We start from the raw sequence: 24,621 nt of genomic DNA on the forward strand, positions 1-24,621 counted from the left end.
ACAAATAATATCTCCTGTTACTTAGAAAGTATTCAAATAACACGTTTAGCTTGAAATTTTACTTTGAAATGCCCAGATCTTACTGAGAAGTTAGCGTAAAATTTAGGGTCAAATTGACCCGGTGCGTGTGGTAATGTCGCAGAAAAGGGTGCGTGTGCTGAAGGGTTAGAGGAGGACGTGGGACGGATACTTGCTTTACCTCTGTTAGAGGCCAGGTGTCCCCACCCTCCCTCACCTGACTATTAAATGTACTTTTATACTGTACTAATTTTTCATTACACTACTTATTTAATATTGTACTGCTTTTTCATTGCACTAGTTATTTATTTTATTACCTGTTTACTATGTACTTTTATATTGCACTACTTATTTAATGTACTACTTTTATGCCTTATGTTGTCTGTTTTATATTCTGGCATTGCAATATCTTTCTTGCACTCTCATTCCCAAATCTGTAGCCATTGTACAGCCACCTAGCCCCTATCAGGCCATATTTCTCCCGAAATCCTTAAATTCTTCAGTAAGCGTTGGATAGTGGAGAACGAGAGGCATACACCTGTTTACCTCTGGTAGACGCCAGGTGCCCCCGTTTTCCATCACCTGTCTTCTGCCTGTGTGCGATGAAATAGTATATGTGCTACTTCTGTGTCTATGACTTGAATTTTTCAAATTTTTCAATTCAGTATTTTCCCACTTCCTTGTTTGCTAATTTCTAGATTCCCCAATATTAAAATTTCCACCTTGAAATTCCTATTCTAACAACACCTGAGTATACTGAGAAAAATTAGCTGAATACTTCCGCAATATTTCTAAAATGGCGAATCTCATACAGCGTGGCATGCAGGATATGTATTATAGTTTATCATATAACATCATTCACCTATGAGTAAAATCAATAAAATATTATTTCCTTGAAGATGAAAAAGAAAGGGATGGTTATTAGATTATAATAATCTCAAAACGTTTTGCTATGAAATCCCTTTATAATAGTTTTATGCAACTGAATTTTGACAAATTAAAATAATACATTACATTCCAGTCATCCTGATACGTTTGTTACAAGTCGTTCTATTTTCAGATAATTAATATATTATATATCAGATATTTAATATTTATTAAGTTATTGAATATATATTTGTTTACTGCAAAACTTGTTACAAAAGTACTTTTGGCAGGTTTGATAATTTACATATCCTAACCAGCAGCATTCATAAATCATTCATGGTAAATGCAAGTTTAATCTTCTAATTGAAAGCCTTTTTTAAAAAGTTACTTGAGTCACTTATTTTTTAATAATTCATTTATTTCAATTACTATTTTAGAGAATGGATTTATTTCAGTGGAAATGATCTGTATTTGATTGTAGGGGTTAATATTTATTTTAAATAACCAAGTTAATTTAATTTCACGTTCTTTCCTATAAGCCTTCATTCCCCTAACTGTCAATGCCAGAATATTAAAATTTGGTAGCGCGTGTGAAGAAATGCAAATTGTACACTGAGGAGAAAAACTTTGAATACCGAGTTTTAAAAGGAAAGTTAGAAAGTTTGGGCATTCGACGTCGCCTCTGTTTTTGCAGTTATTACTGGTTTACGTGGCATAACAGATTTTACTTGCCACTGGTTTCGACGCGACATTTAGAAACATTTATTCCGTCATTACTGAAAGATTTATTTGGGTTGTAATTAGCATTTTTATGATTGTTTAAACAAGAAAAGAATGAGTTTTCTTTTATTTATGTATTGCGGAAAATGCATCTTTCAGCTTACCACTTATATTTTACTTGTATAACATGTAAAGAAAACAATATGATTCAATGAAGAATTCTCACATTCTGAAATGTAAGATAATTATAACAACTTAAAGAAGAAATGCATAAGATAACCGACAGAAATATAATGGTATTATAAAACTAACATATTTAGGGAAGTAAGAAAAGAACGATACATTAGGGCAAGGTTTCTGAAAAGTTTTGATGTGGGATCCTATGATATTTACGATACTTTTGTGGGACTCCATAAGCACTGCACAAAGCCGACACACGCGTGAGTGAAACTGACAGTTTCCTCACTTGTAATGTAATATACTATTACAGTTTTATGTCTTTAACTTTTAAAGTAAAATGAACCCGTTTCTATTATAAAAAAATGCCCTGAAACGTTTTCGTTTTATCTTTGTCTGTATTGTCTTATCTTTACCTATTTTCAGATACGTTATGTAAAAATATTTCGTAATTGTAAAATTATTGTAATAAGTTAAAGAAATATCAAACTTGCTAACATTTTTGGCGGCCTCCTACTGCAGGTCCCGCTAGCCCATTGGGGTTGCGCCCTACAGTTTCAGAAATTCTGCATTAGGGAAATATTTAAACAATGCGTATATGAAGCTGCTTATTTGTGTTTTCGCATACTTTTTTTATGATCACAAATATTAGTTGTATGAAAAAGACACACATTTTTGACATAAATTGCAATATACTCGTACCATGCTTTGTCAATTAAGTAATTATAATTACAGCTACAAGTCATGCTTAATGCTAAATATAAGAGTATTGCAGAATTGTATTCAGAAATTATATGCAATAAGTGTTGGTTCATTGTGTTAACTTCGTTGACAGACAGCTTTCAGTTTAACAGCAAATGGCCCACAGTTTAAGTTGCAAGCTTGAATGGTGAGTTGTATGTTTTCCGAGGAAAGCAACTAAACGTGCTATATCATTATACATACAAAGCGGGAAAATTCTTGCCTTTTTTATGTGTTTGATGTTGAATGAATAATAGTCAGAAACAGTACTTTGTATGTCAGCATACACATTAATAAAAAGTCATTTCTGAATCTAAGAATGACTGAAATATTACTAACATGTGTTATGTAGAAAAACGTCTAAATTTTTCGTATTAAGAAAAGTATAAGCGTACTTATATTCATCTAGGAAAATTAGAATTTATTTTAGTATATATTTTGCTTCCTTATTCTTCGGGTTAATCGTTTTACTTTATTATTAATTTGTTCATTAAATTTTGACCAGAAAACCAATGCTTCAATGCTATTTTTGTTCGTTAAATTTAATTGGAAAATTTGTGAAAATAGGGAAATAATTTGTATGTGTAAAATCAGGAGGGCTAGCCAGGCGAAAGTTTGCTGTTTCATTCTATTTTCGAAATACGAGAAGCAAGTGGAATATTCTAGAAGCTTTTGCATTGTCTTCCGTTTGCCAGGGGGGGCTGTAGTACGTGATATCTTCGAGAGAAGGTCAAGAGTTAATGTGAGGTTACGCGAAAATGACAACAGATCTTGGTGAAGGGTGTTCACTGTTGGCTGCTGGTTTTGACTGACTGCGCTTGCGCAGAAGTTTGCTTTTGATCGACTATGCGAAAAAGTGGAAATTTAGTTCTTAAGGGGTGCGAATCATGGAAATTGTGGTATCTGGGATTTTTCCTTGATCGTGCCAGTCACTTTTGGGATCGAATAGTCGAGTAAGGATGTAATCTGACTTTGTAGACGAGGCGAATTAGCTAATTCTCGACTGGTGTATCACGTTTTACTTTCGAAGGAAGGGTCTGGTGTGTACGTGTGTAACCCGATAGAGAGTACGAGAAGAGAAAGAAGAGAAAATCGTCTTAAGAGTATCCACTAACAGGAACGAGGAAATTATTAATTTGTCAATGTTAGGCGAGAAGGGCTTTTTTGTGAGCTTGCGTTGAAGGTAGTATTTGCTGGTTTCACGGGTAATCCATGCGGCGAGTCCCTTATCCTGCTGCATCCAGTTGAAAATGTATTGCTACATCTGTGATATGTGGTTTCCCTGCAGCCGTTTAATAAAAATATAATTATATTTTACCATCGGGAATTGGTAATAGCATTTTCTTCCGATCGGCGTGTTTCACGTGCTGGCTAACAGACCCGGCTTAATTGAATTAAGAAGGTAATATTTTTTCGTATTTAATCTTCATGTTTGAATGCTACAAGCTTCTTCAGAAACACTTCAAGTCGCAGAGTTGGATAAATCCAGACAGTTCTTCATCAGCTTTTCGGCCAGGAACTTTGCTGCCGCGCAGTATTTGCTAGTTGAATTTTGGGTACCCTTGGACTGCTGACATGTTCCAGTTTCCGACTTCCAACGTTCTCATTCCCGGCCCAGCTACGAGTGATCTCTGCAAATGTTATGGTGACTTTTATGAAGGACACTACACACCAATTAAATTTACCTAAAATCCTAACCTAACTAAACTGAATTGAGTTGTCATTTAACATGACCGAAAAAACCCTCGTGTGGATGGTTGGTGAGAATCATGAGTATTGATTAAATAAAAACATACAATTTGTTAATTCAAGAAAACATGACATTTATTTACCAAAAGAAAACATCCAAAATCTAAATCATCAAGATAATATTGAAAAATCTTAAAAAAAAAAAAAAAAAAAAAAAAAAAAAGGATATATATAATTGGATTGCACTTAGGATATTATTTAGTGTAATATTTTTACCGTAATCTATTTCTATTTCACTTTCCTAATCCAAAAGTCGAGTTATCTTAATAAGGGTTATTGGATAACATTTTGTAGAAGAAATTATTTTTTCAACACATTGCACATAAAAATCAATAAAAAAAACCTTTTAACCAAAATTCCTTGGAGGAATCCACACTCAACTGAAATCGTATAAGAAGTAATGGCTTAAGGTACCACTTTAGCACAATTATTAACTTTAACAATTTTTTTTTCTTTGAGTCATAGTTATTTTTAAAAATGCTCCTTATCATCTCCTAAGTTACAATCAACTTAAAACTACGTTAGAATTATTGCTTAGCAAGGTAGATCAATCATAAGTACTGAGTTAAACAATTATACTCTTAAACAAGTTATTCTAACAATCCAAATTTTCAGTTTAATCGATACAAAGAAGATTAGCTATTGCAAGTGAATTTAGGTTAAACAAAATTAAAATGGAAACAAGATCCAGATGGAGACACAAAATAACAGGAGTCGGATGAAAATGTCCCATGAATGGCCAGCACATAGCAGGAGTCTGATGGTGAACTTATGTAGTCATAGGGAGACTTGGTAGACCTAAAGAAAACGGACTGGTACTATTGGATGGAGAATAGTGTCCATTAAACTTCCTGCAGCCTAAAAGTAAAGCTGGAGCTGGAAAAACATCTTCCCCTTGAAAACAGCACTGCCAGTTGATAAAATTTGAGAGGTAGCATATGAAGTCAGAAAGATTCAGAAACGGAGATTTGAGGATCGGTATATTTCATTTTAAGTATAGACAAATTATTTCTAACTTCAATAGTAAAAGAAACGGTTCTCGGGCCAAAACTGCGAGAAGGCAGGCAGGTGCCTACCATCGCCGAGCCGAAGAGTAAAATTTACCGCAAAAAGATAATATGCTGAAGCCCTCCGGGCAACCGATGAGAAAGACGAGAAGCAGCAAAAGCCAAAACAGAGAGCTCAATCCCGACTTGCAGCTACTTATAGATAGGACGAGACTACCACATTGGCTAACTTACGCCCGAAATTGTGAAAAAAAAGCAGTTTTTACAAACACCGCCTCACGCTATGTAAAATCTCTTCTTTTTCCCAAGCGTTGAACTAAAGATAAATTTAAACCTCGCCAAAATTCTCGCCAAGCCTGGAACGTCTGCAAGGTCAAGCTGGCAAACATAAACAAATCCCACCGGATGCGTATGCAAGGCGCTAGACATCCTGTGAAAAACTGTGTTTTCTATCGCTTTTTTACAATTTCAATCTCACACAGTGGAAACTGTAAATTTTTGTTAAATAATTCACTATATCTTAAAATGTGTTTAAGGCTAGAATCTTGAAAGTGATCTTAAATTAAGGAGCTAAATTTTTCTGCTTCTAGTGATATAAGTTAATAATGGTTAAACTTAAGTAGTATAAAATAAAGTTACTTAGATATTCACCCGATTGCATTGCGTGTTTCAACGCGTTTACAAGTAACGAGTGAAAAGAACTTGCCAATTCTTTCTTACAAAAATCCCATTTAAAATTATACAAATCAGTTCAAATATTAAATAAAATATACGTTGTGTAGCATAAATTTAGACTATTAATAAATCAAGTTTTTAATATGTTATAATTAAAATAATTAAGTGAATTTGCTACACAACACAAATTATCTCCGGCAAGACAGGTTTTTTATACGTATGTACTCTGTTTGGTTTAGAATTTCTTAAATTACCTTAAGCAGTGCTTAGCCAGAGTAATGTTAAAAGGGCTTGAAATATATAGTCAGTTTTAATTTTCCTTCGCTGATCTTTTCCTGAAGTAAGTAATAATGAAACTAATTTAGTGTATAATCTTTTATTGAAATATCGGTAAATGTAATAGATTACTTTTGGAACTTAAATTTTATTGTGATGAAGTGGTAAATGCCTCATTAAAAATGTAATGAATTATTCTGTATTAGGATGAAACAATAGTAATTTTGGGGTCCCCCTGCCTATGTTAAAAATAATAACGATTTCTCAAAATGTGTAAATTTTTGCTCATTTTGCATATTATTAATTAACTTAGAACTCTGAAGTAAATTAAAGGTGATTAATAGGCCAAGACGAGGTACTGAAACTTATGGTTGTGTTACTATATTTATTAAAATCTGGTTTTTCTTAATTTTATATTCTTCTACTCATTTTGTTACTCATAACTTAATTATAACCTAATGCCCTAACTTAAATAAATGAGATTTATGGGTAAAAATGCTCTATGTATTATTTGTATTTTCTTTACGTATCATTCACTATGCACGTTCCCAATATAGGAAAATCACAACTCAAGGACTTTCTTAACTACCATCATACATGTAAATTTTTGTGAAAATGAATTATGAGTTAAATTAGAAATAGGGAATATGTTCCTTTAAGTATTTTTTAAACAATTGAGTTTATTTTAATAAGTCAGTACCGTTGCGGTACTTTACTTCGGTACCGTACCGGTACTGAACACATGTTCCTGCATATTTTGAAATCTAATAATAAGGATTTTTTTTATTACTTACACAATCGGAAGCTGATGGTTTGTCACACACAGTGTGCAATGAGAATGAATTCATAGTTTTTTCTTTGTGCAAAAGAGATATATACCGGCGTTGCTGTTCTTTAGTTGATAACCCATGTTTAGCAATATTTCATTCTAAATGTATCAAAAATTAGAAAACTAAAAAGTGCCAAATCAATTAATGAGATAAACATTTTATTGACAAAATTCACAACAAGTCAATAAGGACAAAATATCACAAGAAATAAAGATGCATATAATAATATGATACAATAATGTATATAATGTAATAGAAATAAAAGGGATCCATTTTCACAATGTTTGGCACATAGAGATGTAACAGATGAATTGTTCGTTAAGGAAACTGTAACGAAACAAATAAACTGAATTTAATTATTAATGATTAAGCAATATCTAAGCGATGTGAATTGTTTTTCTAATTTTAATGTATATTTTAGCAAGATAAAATAAAATTATATTAAAAAAAGGAAAGTTAGAAAATTCCCTATTTTTCATAAACTTAGTCTTCAAAATGAAAATTTGTTTACAATTTATTAATATTTTATATAGAACTGATATATTGTATGTCATATAAATTTACAATGAAACGAATTCAAATAATTAAATGTACTGATTTGAAAATATGATAAACAGAATCAAAAATACATTTGTAAAATTAATTGTACCTTTTCCATTGCTTTCACTGAACTAAAATAATAATTTAAGCGCAATTTTCTCCATTTCAGAATAATGTATTTATTTTATTCTGGCCTTGAAAGAAAAAGCGCATTTTTAATTGAGGAGCTCCTTTTTAAAATGAAACAACTGATATTGTATTCTCATATATTAATTCAGAGAAGGTAAGAGGAAATAGTGAATGAAACTGATACCTAGCATAAGCACTGGCTTTTACCAAACAAAATAAACCAATTACTTTACCATTTTTATCTTTACATGTAATAACAGCTCTTAAAGTTAATTGTACATGTCTCTTCATACATTTAAGATGCCTGTATATTCTCTTTTCTTCATCAAACAATTTCATTGCATTTCTCAATTTTAGAAAATGTCAAGATTTATTTGTGCTGTACTAATCACAGAGATTTTTTTGAATGAAACTAGCCACTCAATGAACATTTGCTTGTCCACTCTGCTTACAAAGAAGTTCAAAACATGTGTATTGATATCACTGATGTTAGAACATGTAGGTAATCTGACGCTTTATACAGTTATTATTCAGAGTTTTACATTTTGCTTACATGTTCAATAACGAATCTTTCAAGAACTAAACCTAAAAAATAAATTTACAGTCACTTTGAATAAGAAAATTACAGAAAAAATCATACAACTGAATAATTCATAAATCCAGTTATTCAAAAATATTTCAAAGTTAGTACAAGCATTATAGTGCCATCACATATCGGATTGTTGCAAATGAAATAAAGAATATTAAGGACGATAGAAAAATAAGAAGTGATGATGTCTCCACTGTTCTAACAATAATGCATCGTTGGGAAATACTTTATTCGACATATAATAACAAAAGTGCGATACCAAATAATAATATCTTAGAAAATGTTAGAAGAGTATGGATAATGTAGTACAGTTTCATATCCCAAACTGCTGATTTGCCATATGTGGTCTGGCATTCCTCTGAAGCAATAGGATTCATGTCTGGTCCCACGTATGCTATTTAAAGCACAATTTGTCACGTATTTGACTATATCACTACGATACCAAACCAATTTATCGTTTGACCTTGTTGAGTAAATAGTAATATCAATAGATCACCGTACATTAAAAAATGAGTTCTTTGGATGCAAAGGGAACTTTGGAGCCTTTCAGTTACAAATATTGAGAGGAAAATGTACACTGCGAAGAAAAAAAAAAAGACAGAGAGAGAGATGTATAACCGACATTGCATTATCATCCTATATTTAGTTTCTTAAAATGTTATTCATATTTTAGTCAAATATTTTATTTTTGAAATCGCAAGAATCAAGTATCATAAGATAAAAAAAATTTAAATTAAAAAAATTGGAAGTTTTCATATTTTAAATTACGTCCAAAGGAGCGTTTTTTCAACGTTTTGTGTGTTACCTTTATTTATTAAATATCATGTTCTTTGCATTTGAACCATAAAATTCAGTTCAATAGCAATGTCGCAAAGTAATTTTAAAATGAGCCTATCTTTAGAATTTCCGAAACACAGTTTCGTGCGCTGAAGATAAAAAGGTCCCCCCCCCCGTAGAGTGTTGGCATTGCTCGCTTTGAAATCCTTGAGCTTGTTAATCAAAAATTCGTTAAAGTTTTACAAAATATGAAATCGATAATAAAACAAATTCCAAATTTCAAATTTGGTCTTCCACATGCCCATATTCGTAGGAGAATTACATCATTCAAAATTCGATGGCTCTAGGTATCGTTGTTTTATCCCAATGCGAGAAATATGCATACATTTATGCAGATTTTTCATTACTTAATTTCTTTAAATATAACACAGGGCGATAATACGTTGTGGCAACAGTTTGAAAAGTGATTCCCCGTTTGTAGTGAATTGACGGAAAATCGCAAAACGAAAACAATAGTCTTCAGAGACAAATCCCTTTGGACTAAAAAAAAGAGGAAATGTTTCAGTTTTTAACGGTCGCCCAAAAGGGTTTGTTAAGGATTTTTACGCTTTCGCTGAGCTCGCAGTCTATCAGTCTTTTATTACACTCCCTCCTACTAATTTGTCTTCTGTCTTTCTAACTTTATTATTAAGCATCATTTCCCTCGCACTTACGCCACATACAATTTAACAGCAAAATTACAAAGATTTTAACAGCAGCGTAACAATATACGTCTAGAATTCCCGATGCAGCTTTTAACTGTTGGCATACATTTTTTATTTCTTTTTCAGTCTCTTCCCAGTTTATCATATCAACGTTCAGTTTTCTTACTAAGATGGCTTTACAAAAAATCTTTTTTTCTGTCTTCGATTTGAAATCATTGAGTTTGTTAATCAAAAATTCGTAAAAGGTTTACAAAATATGAAATAGACAGTAAAACAAATTTGAAATTTAAAATTTGAGCTTCCAGGTGCTCACGTTTGGGTGAAAGACTACGTTATTCGAAATTTGATGGCTTTGGTATAGTTGTCTTTTCACAATGGGAAAACCATGCACGTATTCATGCAGATTCTTCATTATTCAATTTCTTTAAATATGATACAGTGGTATATTGGGGGCAAAAATTTGAATTGTGATACGCCATTTATCGCAAAATGCCTTTTGGAGACTAATATCCCATTCGAGACATCCCTTTCGGGGGCGGGAGAATTTAGTTGCATTCTCCACGTTTGAAGCTGTCAGAACATTGAAAGATTACATAAAACTCAGCGCTTGCTTTCCTTCTCAACCAGAGAAGCATAATGTCATTCAGCGGCCACTGAGTTTGCCACTGCTTAATATATTAAAAATATTATAATTCCAGCATGGTAACACATAGTACAAGCACAGCGCCATATTATAAAAACATTGCAAGAATACCTGCATTTTACATTGGTTAATATTAATTGCATTTAGCAATTAAAACGCCCAAAATTTCTTCTAGCCATAAATAATTAGTAGTATGCAGGGTGTGCTAAAAGAAAAAAATGGATTTAATTGGAAATTTTAATGACTTCTGAATCCATAGAATGATCGTGATTCTATAGCATTGATCCATAGAATGATCGTGATTCTATGGCATTGATCCATAGAATGATCGTGATCTCAAAGATGGATTCCATAAAATATTTTGAACAGCATTTTACACATTTATAAATTTTGCTTCAAACATTAATAATTTTTTAAATAGCATGAATTTTAATATGGATAAATGCATCTATTCACTAAAAATTCCGAATTATTTCAAGTTATAAAGAATTTCATAAAAGATGCAATATTATTTACCTCAGATCGACACAGAAAGATGAAATATTCTTATTAAATGTTGGATCGTAGGTGCAAATGTGCGATTTCAAGAATTATATGAAGAATGCTGAAACATGTGCATCAAAGTTCGGCTGTAGCAACTGTACTAGCACTATTAAGAAAAAAGAAAAAAAAATATTAGTACAACAGTTTTACATTGAGCAATGGTTTGCATTAAATGTGACAATGAGAGAGATTTTAAACTTTTAGTAGAATTTCAGGTTGGTCAAATTATTTATTATGTCACAGAACAAAATGTTCAAAATTTTATTTATTATGTCACAGAACAAAATGTTCAAAATGTTATTTATTATGCGTTCCTTAAATGTGATAAAACAGTAATGGATAATATTTATATGTTTGCTTGAAACAAATAATATGCTGCTTTTAAGAAAATAATTGTATGCCAAGTTACATTTCTGAGTATTGTGAATTTTTAGTTTTAGGACTTAAAAAGGAAACTTTTCTATCAAAAAGTAAATTAGGTTTTCATGCTAATTTATTGTTAACAGTTTAACTGTTGCAGATATCATTCGCTATGTTATAATTAATGCTAGACATCCATATTCTTCTTCTTCCATGTGCATGGAATTTCCTCAGCTGAATTTTAGTATAAGTTTACAAACAACGCAATGAATTGTTACCACTGTGGATCGCTAAGCGGTTCCAAAATGTATTGTAAACATTTTACACTATAGAACTGAGATTTATGGGCTGTCTGCCGGATTTATTAGCTATATATTACAATATATTATCAATAAGCAATTTATTTAAGAAATTTCAAAAAGTTATTTAATATATTCAAGTATATTAACCTGTCCAGATAATCTATGAGACATCCCAGACAAATTGGAACTTAAAAGAACAGGTATTGCATTTGAACTTGTAAAATTTTATTCCGAAATACCGTCGAATTAAAGACCTTCGGTTATTAATCAACATTCATATTAATCCTGATCAACATTTTGAAAACTTTGTGTCCCATTAGGTAATAATTAAATGTGATTTCAAAGTATCTAATATTAATATAGAAGTTTTCAGTTCAAATATAATAAGTTTTCTATAATCAAGTTTTCAGTTACTATATCAAGTTTTCATTTCACGTACTGAAATTGAGATTGGCTAACTCAAACAATTAGTAGTATTAGTAGAAACATAAATCTTACGCATAAAATATAATAGCCTACGTATATATAGAAGGATAGAATAATTGCTAATATTGTTGTGAAGACAATTTGGGAAATTGAATTAGAGAGCTTTTTTGTAAAATTCTATAAAAATGTAACGAAAGGCAATATTGCTGCTTTCTACGGTTCCGTGGATTTGGAGTAACTGATGATAACACTTGATGAAGAATCAAAACATAATTTATTCGCCATTTTTACACAGGACAGTTCCAAAGACGCGTTTATAGTTGTTGAAAAACTGAGATAAACACGCTGAAAGAATCAGCAACACTGTCTTAACCGGTGAAGACCAGCAACACCGGTGAAGACAGCTTTACGGCAAAGCACTAAAGTACAGCTCCCGACTCGGTTGATTTCGTTCAAGTTAATCTCTGAACTCAAGAACTTACTACACTACTGAATTCAAGACACTCCTACTCCGCGTACAGGCAGGGTATAGCTTTAACCTACCTTCGAGAATGTTCTCGAGAAAAGCGCTTAAAATGTGTTCTAGAATGTTCTCGCTCTGTCTGTGGCATATCGCCAATTTTGTTATCAAATATCGTCAAATGAGCGATCTCGCGCCAAATTTGGAAATCCTAGTTTTTCCTGCCAAATTCTGGCAACCCAAAACCCGCTTTGCAGGGAGGCTACCTTACCGCAGCTGAGCGTTTCGCCATAATATGAATTTTTTAATAATCCAGTTAATACTAATTCTTACGCTACTATACTGAAATTCCTTATTTAAATTTAAGTTTAAGTTTGAATTTAATTTATTAAATTTAAGTTTGAATAGTTTTCAAATGAAAGTCTCAAATAGAAAAAGAAGTAATTTACTCAAAAATAAGCTGTAGTATAGGAGCAATAGAAGAATTTCAGCTAATCAGCCTCATTACGCTTTAATGACATTGCACTTGCTGATTAACTGAACAGTAATCAGCAAGTACAAAAGTAAAACAAAAGTAAAATTAAAGTTTATCATTGGAAGAGGACAAGATGATAATAACTGGAAATTCCAATGCCAAAAACAAAATCTGATAATAAGGCTTCAGACATATCCACAGCTGAAATTTTAGCAAAATTTCAGTGATTACTGAAATCATAGGATTCCATCTCATACTTTTATTAGCTGAAGAAAGTATTGAAAATTCTTAATGTTGGAGCTGTTTCATTCTTCGTCGAATATTTTCGGAGACTGGAAATTTTCGAAGATTTCTAATTTCGCTTCTTGTTAAGTTATTTAAATGCTGAATTCTACAGTCAGAGGATTTTAAACTAAACCAATGTAAATGAATAATATCTCAACCATCTACAAATATTCTAGAAATTGTTACAAATTTTCTTTATTTATAATACACTCTTCTCGTGCATGAAGGATGGTAACTAAATGCTACGGTGAGCATTATATATTCTGAAACTATGTTATATTTAGTAAGAAATTTATATTGTTCTTATCAAATTGTGCTTTTAGTCTGTTTTATTTATAAGGTATTTTCTCCGTCCCTTCGTGGTGTAACGGTAGCACACTCGGCTTGTAGTCGAGAGGTCCAGCTTCGAGTCACATCGAGGGTATTACGGATTTCCTTGTTTAGAAAAATTCTATAATGATTCTACAGTGGCACTCGAATTAAGAGGTGTTGGACAATAATACATCACCACCCAGGATTTGGCGATTGTGTCCCTTAATCTCCAGTCGCTCTTTAAAAGGGTGAGTATATAAAGTATTTTCTCCCTCCTTCCACATGCCTTCGTGGTGTAACGGTAGCACCTCGGCACGTATTCGATTTGAATCATCTAGGTTTGGATCTCGGCCAGAGCATTGTACACACACTTTTTACCTACTCAAAAAAAAAAAAAAAAAAAAAAAAAAACTCTAACCACTTTACATATTTAGATTTCTATCCTTTTGTTGTGAAATTCTTTTATTAGTACCCGGTATTTTATTAGTATTTTACTAAAGTCATGCACTAACAACATCCTTTTCCAGAAAGTATTACGAATAATAGAAGTATTTAAAAATATTTACATTATTTGCATAAAATGTCCTCCAGCATGAAATTCTACTTAAAACAGAGATAACCCTCGAGTGAGCTACCTTAGTAAACAATTTATTCCAACTTTCCTTTGGATTATTTGAGTAATTTCAAAACATTCAACAACACAATGCTCTTCAATCCAATGGAAACAATGATCTTCAATCCGATTATTAAAAACTCGGAAAGGTTATTTTTACTAATCCGGTCACTGAAAATGTTGAAATCCTATTATTATATCGCAATTGTATACTTTTAGAGTTAGATAGATACATGTATAGATATTTAACCTCTAAAAAAAGGTTTTTCAAAATTTCTCTAATTTTAAATTAGAACGCTATTATGCACAGAATAATGTTATGGTTTAGTGCTATTGTTCAAAATACTGGAACAGTAATGGATTTATAAAAGTATTAGTGAGTTAGGAAAATTTCATTAATGTACTTGATGTACAGAATGTCTTGAGTAAAAGAGTGTATAGAGTAAACTGAGTACAGGAATATACTGAGTATCCGAAAATACATGGAGAGATGTACAGAGCGTCTCACTTGATATGCAGAATGTCTGAGAAGTTTCCGTACCTCAAAGCAATATCAGTATAATTTTAGAAATGCTTTTTAATAGTATTAATTATTGTGGTTTTGGTAATGATGCTTTCATATTGCACTTATGACAAATATGTGACTTGAAATTCTTAATTACGCATGCTAAAACGTAGTTAACATCTAAGCTACAAAATATGGGAATTATGGGTCTTGTGTCGGTACAGTAGAACATGGTCCCAGTTTATATTGATGCTCAGGTGGGTGATTTCTTAATGAATAAGTTTGAACTTCTAGATTGGACGTGGTTCTTCAATATCTCCATCCCAATTGGCGCCCATGAAGCCTAGAAGGCTTCTCGAAAAATAACTCGCATACTTCGCAACATCTGAAGAAAGACGTGTACAGCAGGAGGAAGCACATACAAATCCGCTAGACACATAATTAGTAGACTGGTTATCATAAATTAAGGAAAAATCACAAAAATCACGATTACTGAAAAAGTTACACGTAGAATTTAATGAAACTTACCCACAATATACAATACATAGTTGGGTATCAAATAACATAAAAAGAAATTACCAGACAAATATGGTATAGAAATTAGCACATAATTAAATTAATCAAATCGAAGGTGTCAGCTTGCTATAGGAAAAATACCTTCAATATGGAATATGATCGCCTCTACAAGCAATATAGCATATACAGCGATGTGTGATGCTTTCAATTATGCGGCCTATCAGTTCCATAGGAAGCGAAAGCCATTGCTTTTGCAAAGCAGTTGCAAGCCCGACAAGGGTCTGAGGGGGCGGATTGAGAGCAGCTAGACGTCTCCCTAAAGCATCTCAAACGTGCTCGATAGGATTAAGTCCGGGGATAGAGCTGGCCACTACATGCACATAATTGTTTCCTCTTGAAGATAATCATCTACGATGCGAGCCCTGTGTGGTCTTGCGTTGTCGTCCTGTAACAGGAAAGCATCACCTATTGCCCCGGCATATGGGCGTACATAAACATCGAGGATGTCATCTCTATAAATCTGAGCATTCACGGTTCCCCTTGGAAAGACATGGAGGTCTGTGCGTCCACCCAATAAGATGCCACCCCAAACACAGACACTGCCCCTTCCGTATGCATCTCTTTCACGGATGTTTGACGGATGATAACGGGTTCTAGGCTCTCTCCATATCTAATAACGCCTACTATCGCGTTCTAGACTAAACCTGGACTCATCCGTAAAGAGAACCACCCTCCAGTGATCAGGCGTACAGTGGACATGTCGTGCCCACTGAAAACGTGACTCCTATGGCGTGACGTGAGCGGCACACAAATGGCTAGTCGCTTCGCCATACAGTCCACCTTCGTTAAGCCTTCTACGCAGATTTGACGTTCACACGAATCTTCCGGTGGCTGCAGCAAAGGAGGATCTAAGAAGAGTCGGAGTAGCGGTTCTATTCCTGCGTGCACATAATGTCAAATATCGGTCATCGGCGCTCGTCGTAGCAGTTGGTCTTCCTTGGCTGAACCTCCTAAATGCCGAATCTGGAGTTTGAAATTACCTCCAAAGTCTGTGAATCACAGAAGAACTCACATTTAGCCATCTGGCCACTTCTGTTTGACTTTGTTCTGCCTCTAGTCTCCCAATGGCTCTCCATCGCAGTTCTGCAGGCAAATGATGCCTGGAGGTCATTGTTACGAATTGGCTATCTCAGATTTTCTGATGTCACTATCACAGTGAAATATGTGGGCTTGCTCTCAAACATGGACTTTTATGCTCCTCGCAGATGACGTATTCCAAAAGCAGCGCCACTAATTTGCATATCGCAGTTTTACTCAGCTACTTGGCAACATATTCAAATTTTACACGGTTTGGCTTATTTTTGAGGGAGTTATCGCTATTTTTGTGATTTTTCCTTAATTTATGATAACCAGTGTATATTTAAGTGCTCAACTAGAGCATGTATTAAAAATAGTATGTATTAAATAAATAAACTAAAATTTAAAAAAATCTGATCTGCACACCAAATGACAGAGGTGGCCAAACTCCTTGATAGTCAAGCCATTTTTCAAAATTTGAAATTTTCCGTGAGCTGAAATTAAATACGTACTTAAAAGGTATGCAAAAAAGGTATTAAAATATTTTCACAGAAATTATATTTATTGAAAACATAAATAAAAGTACAAAATATGTGTATTGAATTTAAATATGAAAAATTACTAAAGTAAACTAAAGTACTAACTAAGTATTAACTAAAGTACGTTGTTCTGAATATTGAAATAATTTGACAAGCAGCCTTTTTTGATTCAGAATACTTCGATTCTGGCGCAAATTTCCAGAGTTCACCAATCGGCGTCGATTTATATTTTAATTGTAGAGCTTGATCTTCTTGCATCTCTATTCATTCTAATTCCCCAAATGCTTTTTGTGTCATAATTATATTGGAAATAGAAAAGTCGCTTTGAATTATGTTAATTTCAAATGGATAAAAAAAAAAAAAAAAAAAAATCAAGAGACGATGGACGGAAATGAAATTTGTTACAACGTTGCACTTTCATATTTGTTGCCTGTAATTTAAAAGACATTTTAAAACACATACGGAACGATAATAATCTTTTAAAATATAATAACACAAAAATGAAAAGGGAACTGGGTACATTTATCGAGAGCCACAAATAATCCTTCAAAGAGACGCATGTGGCTCGCGAGCCGCAGGTTAGCCACCCCTGCCATATGACTTCCTTGTACGGAATATTTAATTACACGCATTTTTTCAGCGTTTACTTTAAACTTATTGAATTAAATGAAATCTACTTCGTCAGTAGCACATAAATCACAATAGAATAAATACGCTTTTTAAAATTCACTGTAATTATTTACTATAGCGATACTCTGGCGCTAGGTTCACTTAACAGAGTTATATCTCTTTCATTTTATAACTCAAAACGCAAAAAAATTATATCACCTGAAGAATTAGCTAATCGTTGCCACATGTTATATTCAAATACTGTAATAAATCTAAAACGATTTATAAAAGAAATTAAACAAATAAAAATAAACGGTTTTTCACAAACGATTAAGCACTGCTTACCTACTGCGCATGAGCTACTCGTAAATATTCTCCTCTGTTCGAACAGACTGGAGACAGTATATTATGCTAATATGAAACACTTCATATTTATTTCCTCGAATTTCATTAGAGATGTACTTCTCATTCAATTAATTCAGTTCTCATTTCCCGGCAAGGCAAAAATAATAAAAACACAAAATATCTTCATTAAAAATTTAAAGATGTAGAAAAACATAAAACACCAAATACAGTTAAAAAATTAAAGAAACAATTTTTAAAATTAAAATTACAGTTTCTACGCGAAAGCAAGCAATTTGGCCAGCGGGTAAGAAGACAAATTTTTCGGTGCACAAAACTGAAAGTTTGTTTTTGTTCTCCCTTGGCAAAAAAACACTGAAGGCGTAGAAATTGACTTAATTTGTTGTGAACGCTATGTAGAGTAAGTATATGGTATAATGTAATAACTTAAATGATAATTCCAGAATGGATTAAGCATAATTCAATTCGCAATAATAAAAGAAGACGTTACTTTGTTGTAACGAAGCTTAGTTTCTCTATATTGGAAACAAATCCAATATTCTGATAAGTTTCAAATGTAAACAAACATGACTGCCATCGTAAGTACTTAGCCGCACTTAAACAATTTTTAAACTTATTTGATAATTCTAATTTTTAAATTTATTTGATAATTCTACAAATATTGCAAAAAAAAAACCTTAATGATAAGAACAATAAGAACAAGATAATTCAATCATTTGTAAAGCAAAAAATGCACAATTTACAAACATATAAGAATAAAAAAATTCAGCTCACTGAGCCGAGTAACAGAGTGAATATACACGGTGACAATTATTGAACTATATGAAATAAAACGTAAGTTATTTAAAAACTACTGAGTGCACAAGTTTTAATCGACATGATCACTACAGATATTCTGATTTAGGTTATGACATGCTCGATAAGATTGCCATCTTTAGCTATGACGTGGCGCAAGCGAATAGCAAAATTCTGCATGACCCGCTGAAGTGTCGTAACATCGATGCTGTCGATGACCTCCTGAATGGCAGTTTTCAGCTCAGCGATGGATTTGTGGTTATTTCTGTACACACTGTCTTTCTGTACACACTAACATAGCTGCACAAAAATGAGTCATACGTTTTCAGATCCGGAGAATATGGCGGACAAGCGAGTCGCAATCAAGTGGGCCCTGGGCAGAATGCGGTCCCTAAAGTACTTCTCTAGGACATCAAACACATACTTGGTCCATTAAGGTCAAGCTTCGTTTTGCATGGGCCACATCTTGTCGAAATCAGAGGCACTTTGGATAATTGAGATGAAATCATTTCCCAAAATCTTTATTACGTATATTTCAGTAGTCATCGTGCCGTCAACGAATATCGCACCGATTATTCCGTGACTGGACATTGCACACCACACAGTCACCCGTTGAGGATGAACAGACTTTTTGATCGCAAAATGCGGATTCTCAGTCCCCAAAATGCTTCAACTTTGCTTACTGACGAACCCATCCAATGGGTTTCGTCGCTAAACGAAGTCATATTCACAACAAATTGCTGTTCGTCACTTCTCTCGACAATATTTGGAGAAACACAACCGTTGTTCCATGGCCATGGGCCTTAATCTTTGATGGGTTTGAATTTTGTATGGGAAGAGATGCATGTCTTCAACAAAAATTTGTCGCAGAGTTTCCCGGTTGATTCCCATCCTGTTGCAAAAACACAGCGTGTGTCTTCTCGATGTTTTCAGGCGTTTTCACATTTGTTTGTAGACTGACATTGCCAGCACTGTCATCACAAACACTATGAATTTTCTCAAATTCTAGACTTGGACTGGTGGTTTTCAGCCTGTACTTGGTCGCAAACTTCCTTTGAGACGCAATCGGGCTGTTATTGCTCGCATTATAGGCCTTCACAAGCGCTATACGCTCAGACACGCTGTATTATGACATTTCCACTTGAAAATGGTCGACAATAACAAGTTGAGTGAGCATGCGCATACTAGTTCCTAACATGCCCTGCAGTCAGCCACGAAGTTGGAACTTCATCACGCAAACCGTTCAGAAATTATGACGGTTTTATTTCATGCAATTCAATAATTGTCACCCTGTATATAAACATATACTTATACACTTTTGGTGCATCCGATTACAGCCAAAATAGGAGGTACATGTTATAGCAGTCCTATATATACAATTTCAAATTTTTAAGACTAGTTGTTTTTGAATTATGTGAGATACATACATGCGTACGTTCGTACAGACGCTATGAAAAGGATGTCTTCAGAATCCATTTTAAATCAGTTTTATAATTTTTGGGGGAAAACGAATCTTTTATTCTGTTCTTACGTACAGATGTCAGGCAAAAACATCGTTAAACTGCATTCGATAGCGGTCAAAATGGATATTTTCATTGAAATATGATACCCAAAAAATTATTCGCAATTACAATACGTCCTCTTTACTTCGTACAAGGAAGAAAAAAATAAAAGAGTTCAAATTTTAACGATCACCCAAAAGGATTTGTTAAGGTTTTTTACTCTCTCGCTGATCTTGCAGTCTACCAGTCTGCTGCTGCACTCACTCCTGCTAACCCATTTCATTTTAGCTTTAGCATTAAGCATTATTTTCTTCGCACTTCGGCAATATACGATTCAACGGAAAAGTTAGAAAAAATTTAAATGCATCATAGCAGCATATATTTATTCTATTTTTTGCGTTCTTTTCTCAGTTCATCATATCAATGTTAAATTTTCTTAGTAAGATTGTAAGATTGTTCGTAAGATTGTTTGCAAACTCTTTTCTGTTTCCATTATTAATGTTTTGTGTGTTAACTTTAGTTATTCAATATACTGTTCTTTGCAATTACGATATATAAAATTCAAATCAACTGCAAAATTACAAAATATTTAAAAACAGCATATCTTTAGAATTTACGACAGACAGTCTCGGGCCTTGGAGATCAAAGTATTTTATTCTATGCAGTCTTCCTACCGCTCGTTTTTAAATCGCTGAGATTGTTAATAAAAATTTCATGAAATATAAAATTCGAAATCAAAAACTCGGGCTTCCAGGTGCACATGGTCGGGTGGAGAACTACATTAGTCAAAATTAAATGGGTCTAAGTACCGTCCTTTCTTCACAATGTGAGGTACACACGTACGTACATGCAAATTCTTCGTTATTTAGTTTCTTTAAAGGTAATATAGGGCGATGATGCATGGTGGCAACTTTTGGTTTTGTTTATTTGATTACCGAAAAGCACACTACGACTATCTGCTTAAGAGGAGTGATGCCTTCGGAGAGGACGTTCTAAGGTCGGTAAGGACGTAAACTGGTTCGCATACACGTTACACATGGGAAAAACCACGAAAACGCCGATGCAGCCAGCCCGTTTGCGGGATTCGAAACTCGGACCGAACTACCAATGATCAGGGACTTTACTGCTCGACCGCTGGTGGCCCGTTTGTTTGCAATAATTTGAAAAGTGATTCTGTGTTTATAGTGAAAGAAACAAAATTAAGTTTCGAGATTAAGAGCCCATTAGGATTAACGCCTTTTTTTTGCTAAAAGTACGCTAACTTTGATCTATATGATACTAAAATCTAGGAATATAGATCCTTCCCTAAAACTTTGTACCTTGATGTATGAAATATGTATAAGTGTGTGTGAGCGTGAGTTTATATAAAACAATATAATATTAATACATATTATACAATATAATACTAATACATATTAATATGAATTTACCAATTAGAAGACGCTCTCGTAAAAGTTTTTACAGAAGATACTTACGTAGCAGCACTTTCAGTATGGCAGTCAAAACTCAGCCTTTGTTCAAGCATGTATGGATCCTACAATAGAAAATTTTTAATAATGTATCCTAATTAATATGGATAATGGAACTTTTATTAATGCATCATCTAAAAATGCTAGAATTTTTTAACTACTACGGTCAAGTCATGCTTTCGAATAAAATTAGACTGCATTAATTTAAAATAAACCTTTCTTTTCATTTCCTCCGTGGTAGTTGAATAAAACAAAGCAAGTTGTGCCATAATTATGATGAAGTGCCCATCTTAATAAAATAAAATAATTATCAGTCTGATATTTAGCTGTTAACAAAAGAAAACGTGCTAATTATGCAGTTTATAGTAATAAAACATTGGGAATAAAGGTAGGTGATAATAATGATACAGAATTCAGATACTAATGCAGATAGAAAGGTATGTTGGCATACCGATTGACTGATTCGACAGATAGATTTACCCGAAAATAAAAATCACTGCAAATCAATTAACAAGAAGATAAACATAAGTACAATCAATCGATACATGCATATAAGCAGATTCAATATGTATCATTTATCATGAAGACATGAACAATAAAATAAAAGAATGATATCGAAAATAAATATCAGCGAATTACACCATTAAGCAATACAGATACCTGAACACACAAGTTTTTGACAAATTGTTTAATTAGTTTTTCGAAATAAAGTAACATTATCCTGAAATTCGATCCACTCTTTTTTCATTTCCATACGGATCTCAAAATGGCTATTACAGTTATACCTAGTCACATTAAAAATTATTCTTACTTTAACATAAAATTTAATAAACTCATTATAATAACGCAGTTAAATGATTCTATAATTCAGCGTTTAAGCTCCTATAATCAGCAGTCTTGTGATTATATACTATGGAAATACACATAAACATCAAAGTCATTTGAACCGCAACTGCTTTGTTAATTTTAATTACATAATCATAAACACTACTTTGGTTAACATTTATGTCATTCTCAGCAAATCATTCAATAATGATTTGATTATTTAAGCAGATTCGCATTGTGCGCTACTTTGTTGTATAAAATTCATTTGAAGTTGAATTAAAAGAATAGTGGTACTTACTTTACGTTTCCAAGAAACGTACGAGATAGCTACCGTCAATCCCTGGAAAAAAAAAAAAAAAAAAGTAGAACTGATGTTATAAACAGGAAATGTATGATAGATACAGCATGCAGTTAGAGCCATAATTAAGCTCAATACACGTTTGTAACTTATACCATAAACCACAACACAAATTATTTGCATACGGTAAACAAAATTTATTTTGAAATTAACTTTAACTGAAAATTTATGTTATGAGTCTAAACATTTTAACATAAGAAATATTCACAACTATGAACTAACTGATACTTCTGAAACACCGTAGAATCATAGTCAACTTTAAAAACCAAAGAATTTGTAAGTGTCTTATAACATCTTCCGGAAAAAGGTAAGAAAATCCAGTCTAAAAATTCAAATACCTAAAATTTTAAATTAAGGTTTTTAATTCGTTAAATGCTCACAGGCTTAGAGGTAACACGAGAGGATCAGGTCAAAAAAATATTTGCTCGAACGATCTTTTTCTAAATTTGAAACGCGTATTCAGGATTACTGTTATTGCATTACATTATTGCAAGACAACAGACACTGCATGGACATAGAAGAAGTCAACAAATTCCCAGCCTGCGAAATTTTCACGAAATTTAAAGATTACTTATTAATCATATGTTGTAAAAGAAAGACATATCCGTGACAGTTGCGTTACATTTTTTAATAAATAGAGACATTATGAAAGTTTAACTCTCTTAATTCCTGCGGATATACCTGGAATTTTTGGACATGGGCGCTTTTTGAGACACGATAGAAGTGTTTACCGTAGTCTAGATGTAGGTAAAGGCGTTCCAACCGAACAGAGTCTGATAAATTGAGTCGAGGCATCGCCTACCATCTGCTTTAACTGCTATAAGATTGTGGAAGTATTGGTACGAACACCTTGTTCTTCCACTTACCCCAAACACTTGGTTTGGTTTAGTTAATTATGGTAAAGCATTCGACCTAAGGAGAAGAGATACCTTCATGGTGGACTTTGTAAGGGGAGCTGATTCGTACGTTACACATGAAGAAATCCACAAAAGCGCCAATGCAGGCAGCTCATTCGCCGGTATTTGGAGCCCCAGACAGAATTATCAGTGTTCAACGATTTTACCGTTCGACCGCTAGGAGCCTATCCCCGAAAAGGAAAAAGCGCAAGGCATTAAGTAATTTGCTGGAACATGCTGACTGAGGTAATCGTATGCGTGTGTAAGTGAAAGTGGCAGGTGCTTCATTTGCTAGAGATTAAAGCTGAGTATCTGTTCTTTCAGTTGGGAACGGAAGCTCCCCGAAAAAAAAAAAAAAGATCAAATACATCAAACTCAAGCCTAAAAAGCGTTTACTTTCAGAGAATTGCATTCATGTTGCAGTGTAACAAATGGTAATTCCTTAGCTCTCAAATCTCAAGTTATACTCGTTCACTTTAGCGAATATAATTCTGAACGCAAATTTACCCGGCCTAAGCTGTGCTTACAAATACTGGCAGATGTTTCTTTATTTTGGTTTCTCAGTAGCCTTTTATCACATGAAATTTGTATGGGTTGAACCGCAAATGTTAGTATTATACATACTATTTTATTGCACGTTGCGTGCTAAAGTGTTTTCTAGCGCGAGGCTTCGTCGGTAAATAATTCGAATATTTTCCACCTGCGCTTTGTTTCAGGGATAAATCCTATACTTTTTCCTTGAATAAGCAACGTATGTCGTCAAACTGATCTCTCTACTTGGTATGTTGTGATGCGATGTAAGGTACTTCATTATCAAATGTGATGTGGAAATTTTTTTGAGCAACATTTGCCGATGATGGTTTTGCGTATTCTAACAAACAATAAAATTTCATTTCATTGAAGCCAACAATTTGAATATAAGCCCCTCTAGTGAGAAATGTTACAGAAA

At 33.3% G+C, this 24,621-nt stretch overlaps 1 protein-coding gene across 1 annotated transcript in view; it reads right to left on the reverse strand.

Annotated features, from left to right (window-relative positions):
• Positions 1–7,201: 7,201 nt before the first annotated feature.
• LOC118183124 (uncharacterized) overlaps positions 7,202–24,621 on the reverse strand; it is a 356,054-nt gene continuing 338,634 nt past the window's right edge. Inside the window, exons 27-30 of the mRNA XM_085817140.1 lie at positions 22,717–22,758; positions 21,600–21,658; positions 10,959–11,091; positions 7,202–7,387 (exon numbers count right to left, since the gene is read on the reverse strand). Coding sequence (XP_085673266.1) covers positions 11,061–11,091; positions 21,600–21,658; positions 22,717–22,758 — 132 coding nt within the window. The 3' untranslated portion in view covers positions 7,202–7,387; positions 10,959–11,060. The remainder of the gene's footprint in view (positions 7,388–10,958; positions 11,092–21,599; positions 21,659–22,716; positions 22,759–24,621) is intronic.

Source organism: Stegodyphus dumicola, chromosome 1 (assembly GCF_044657685.1).
Source record: "Stegodyphus dumicola isolate Sdum_Otavi_A_Nest chromosome 1, ASM4465768v1".
NCBI lineage: Eukaryota > Metazoa > Arthropoda > Arachnida > Araneae > Eresidae > Stegodyphus > Stegodyphus dumicola.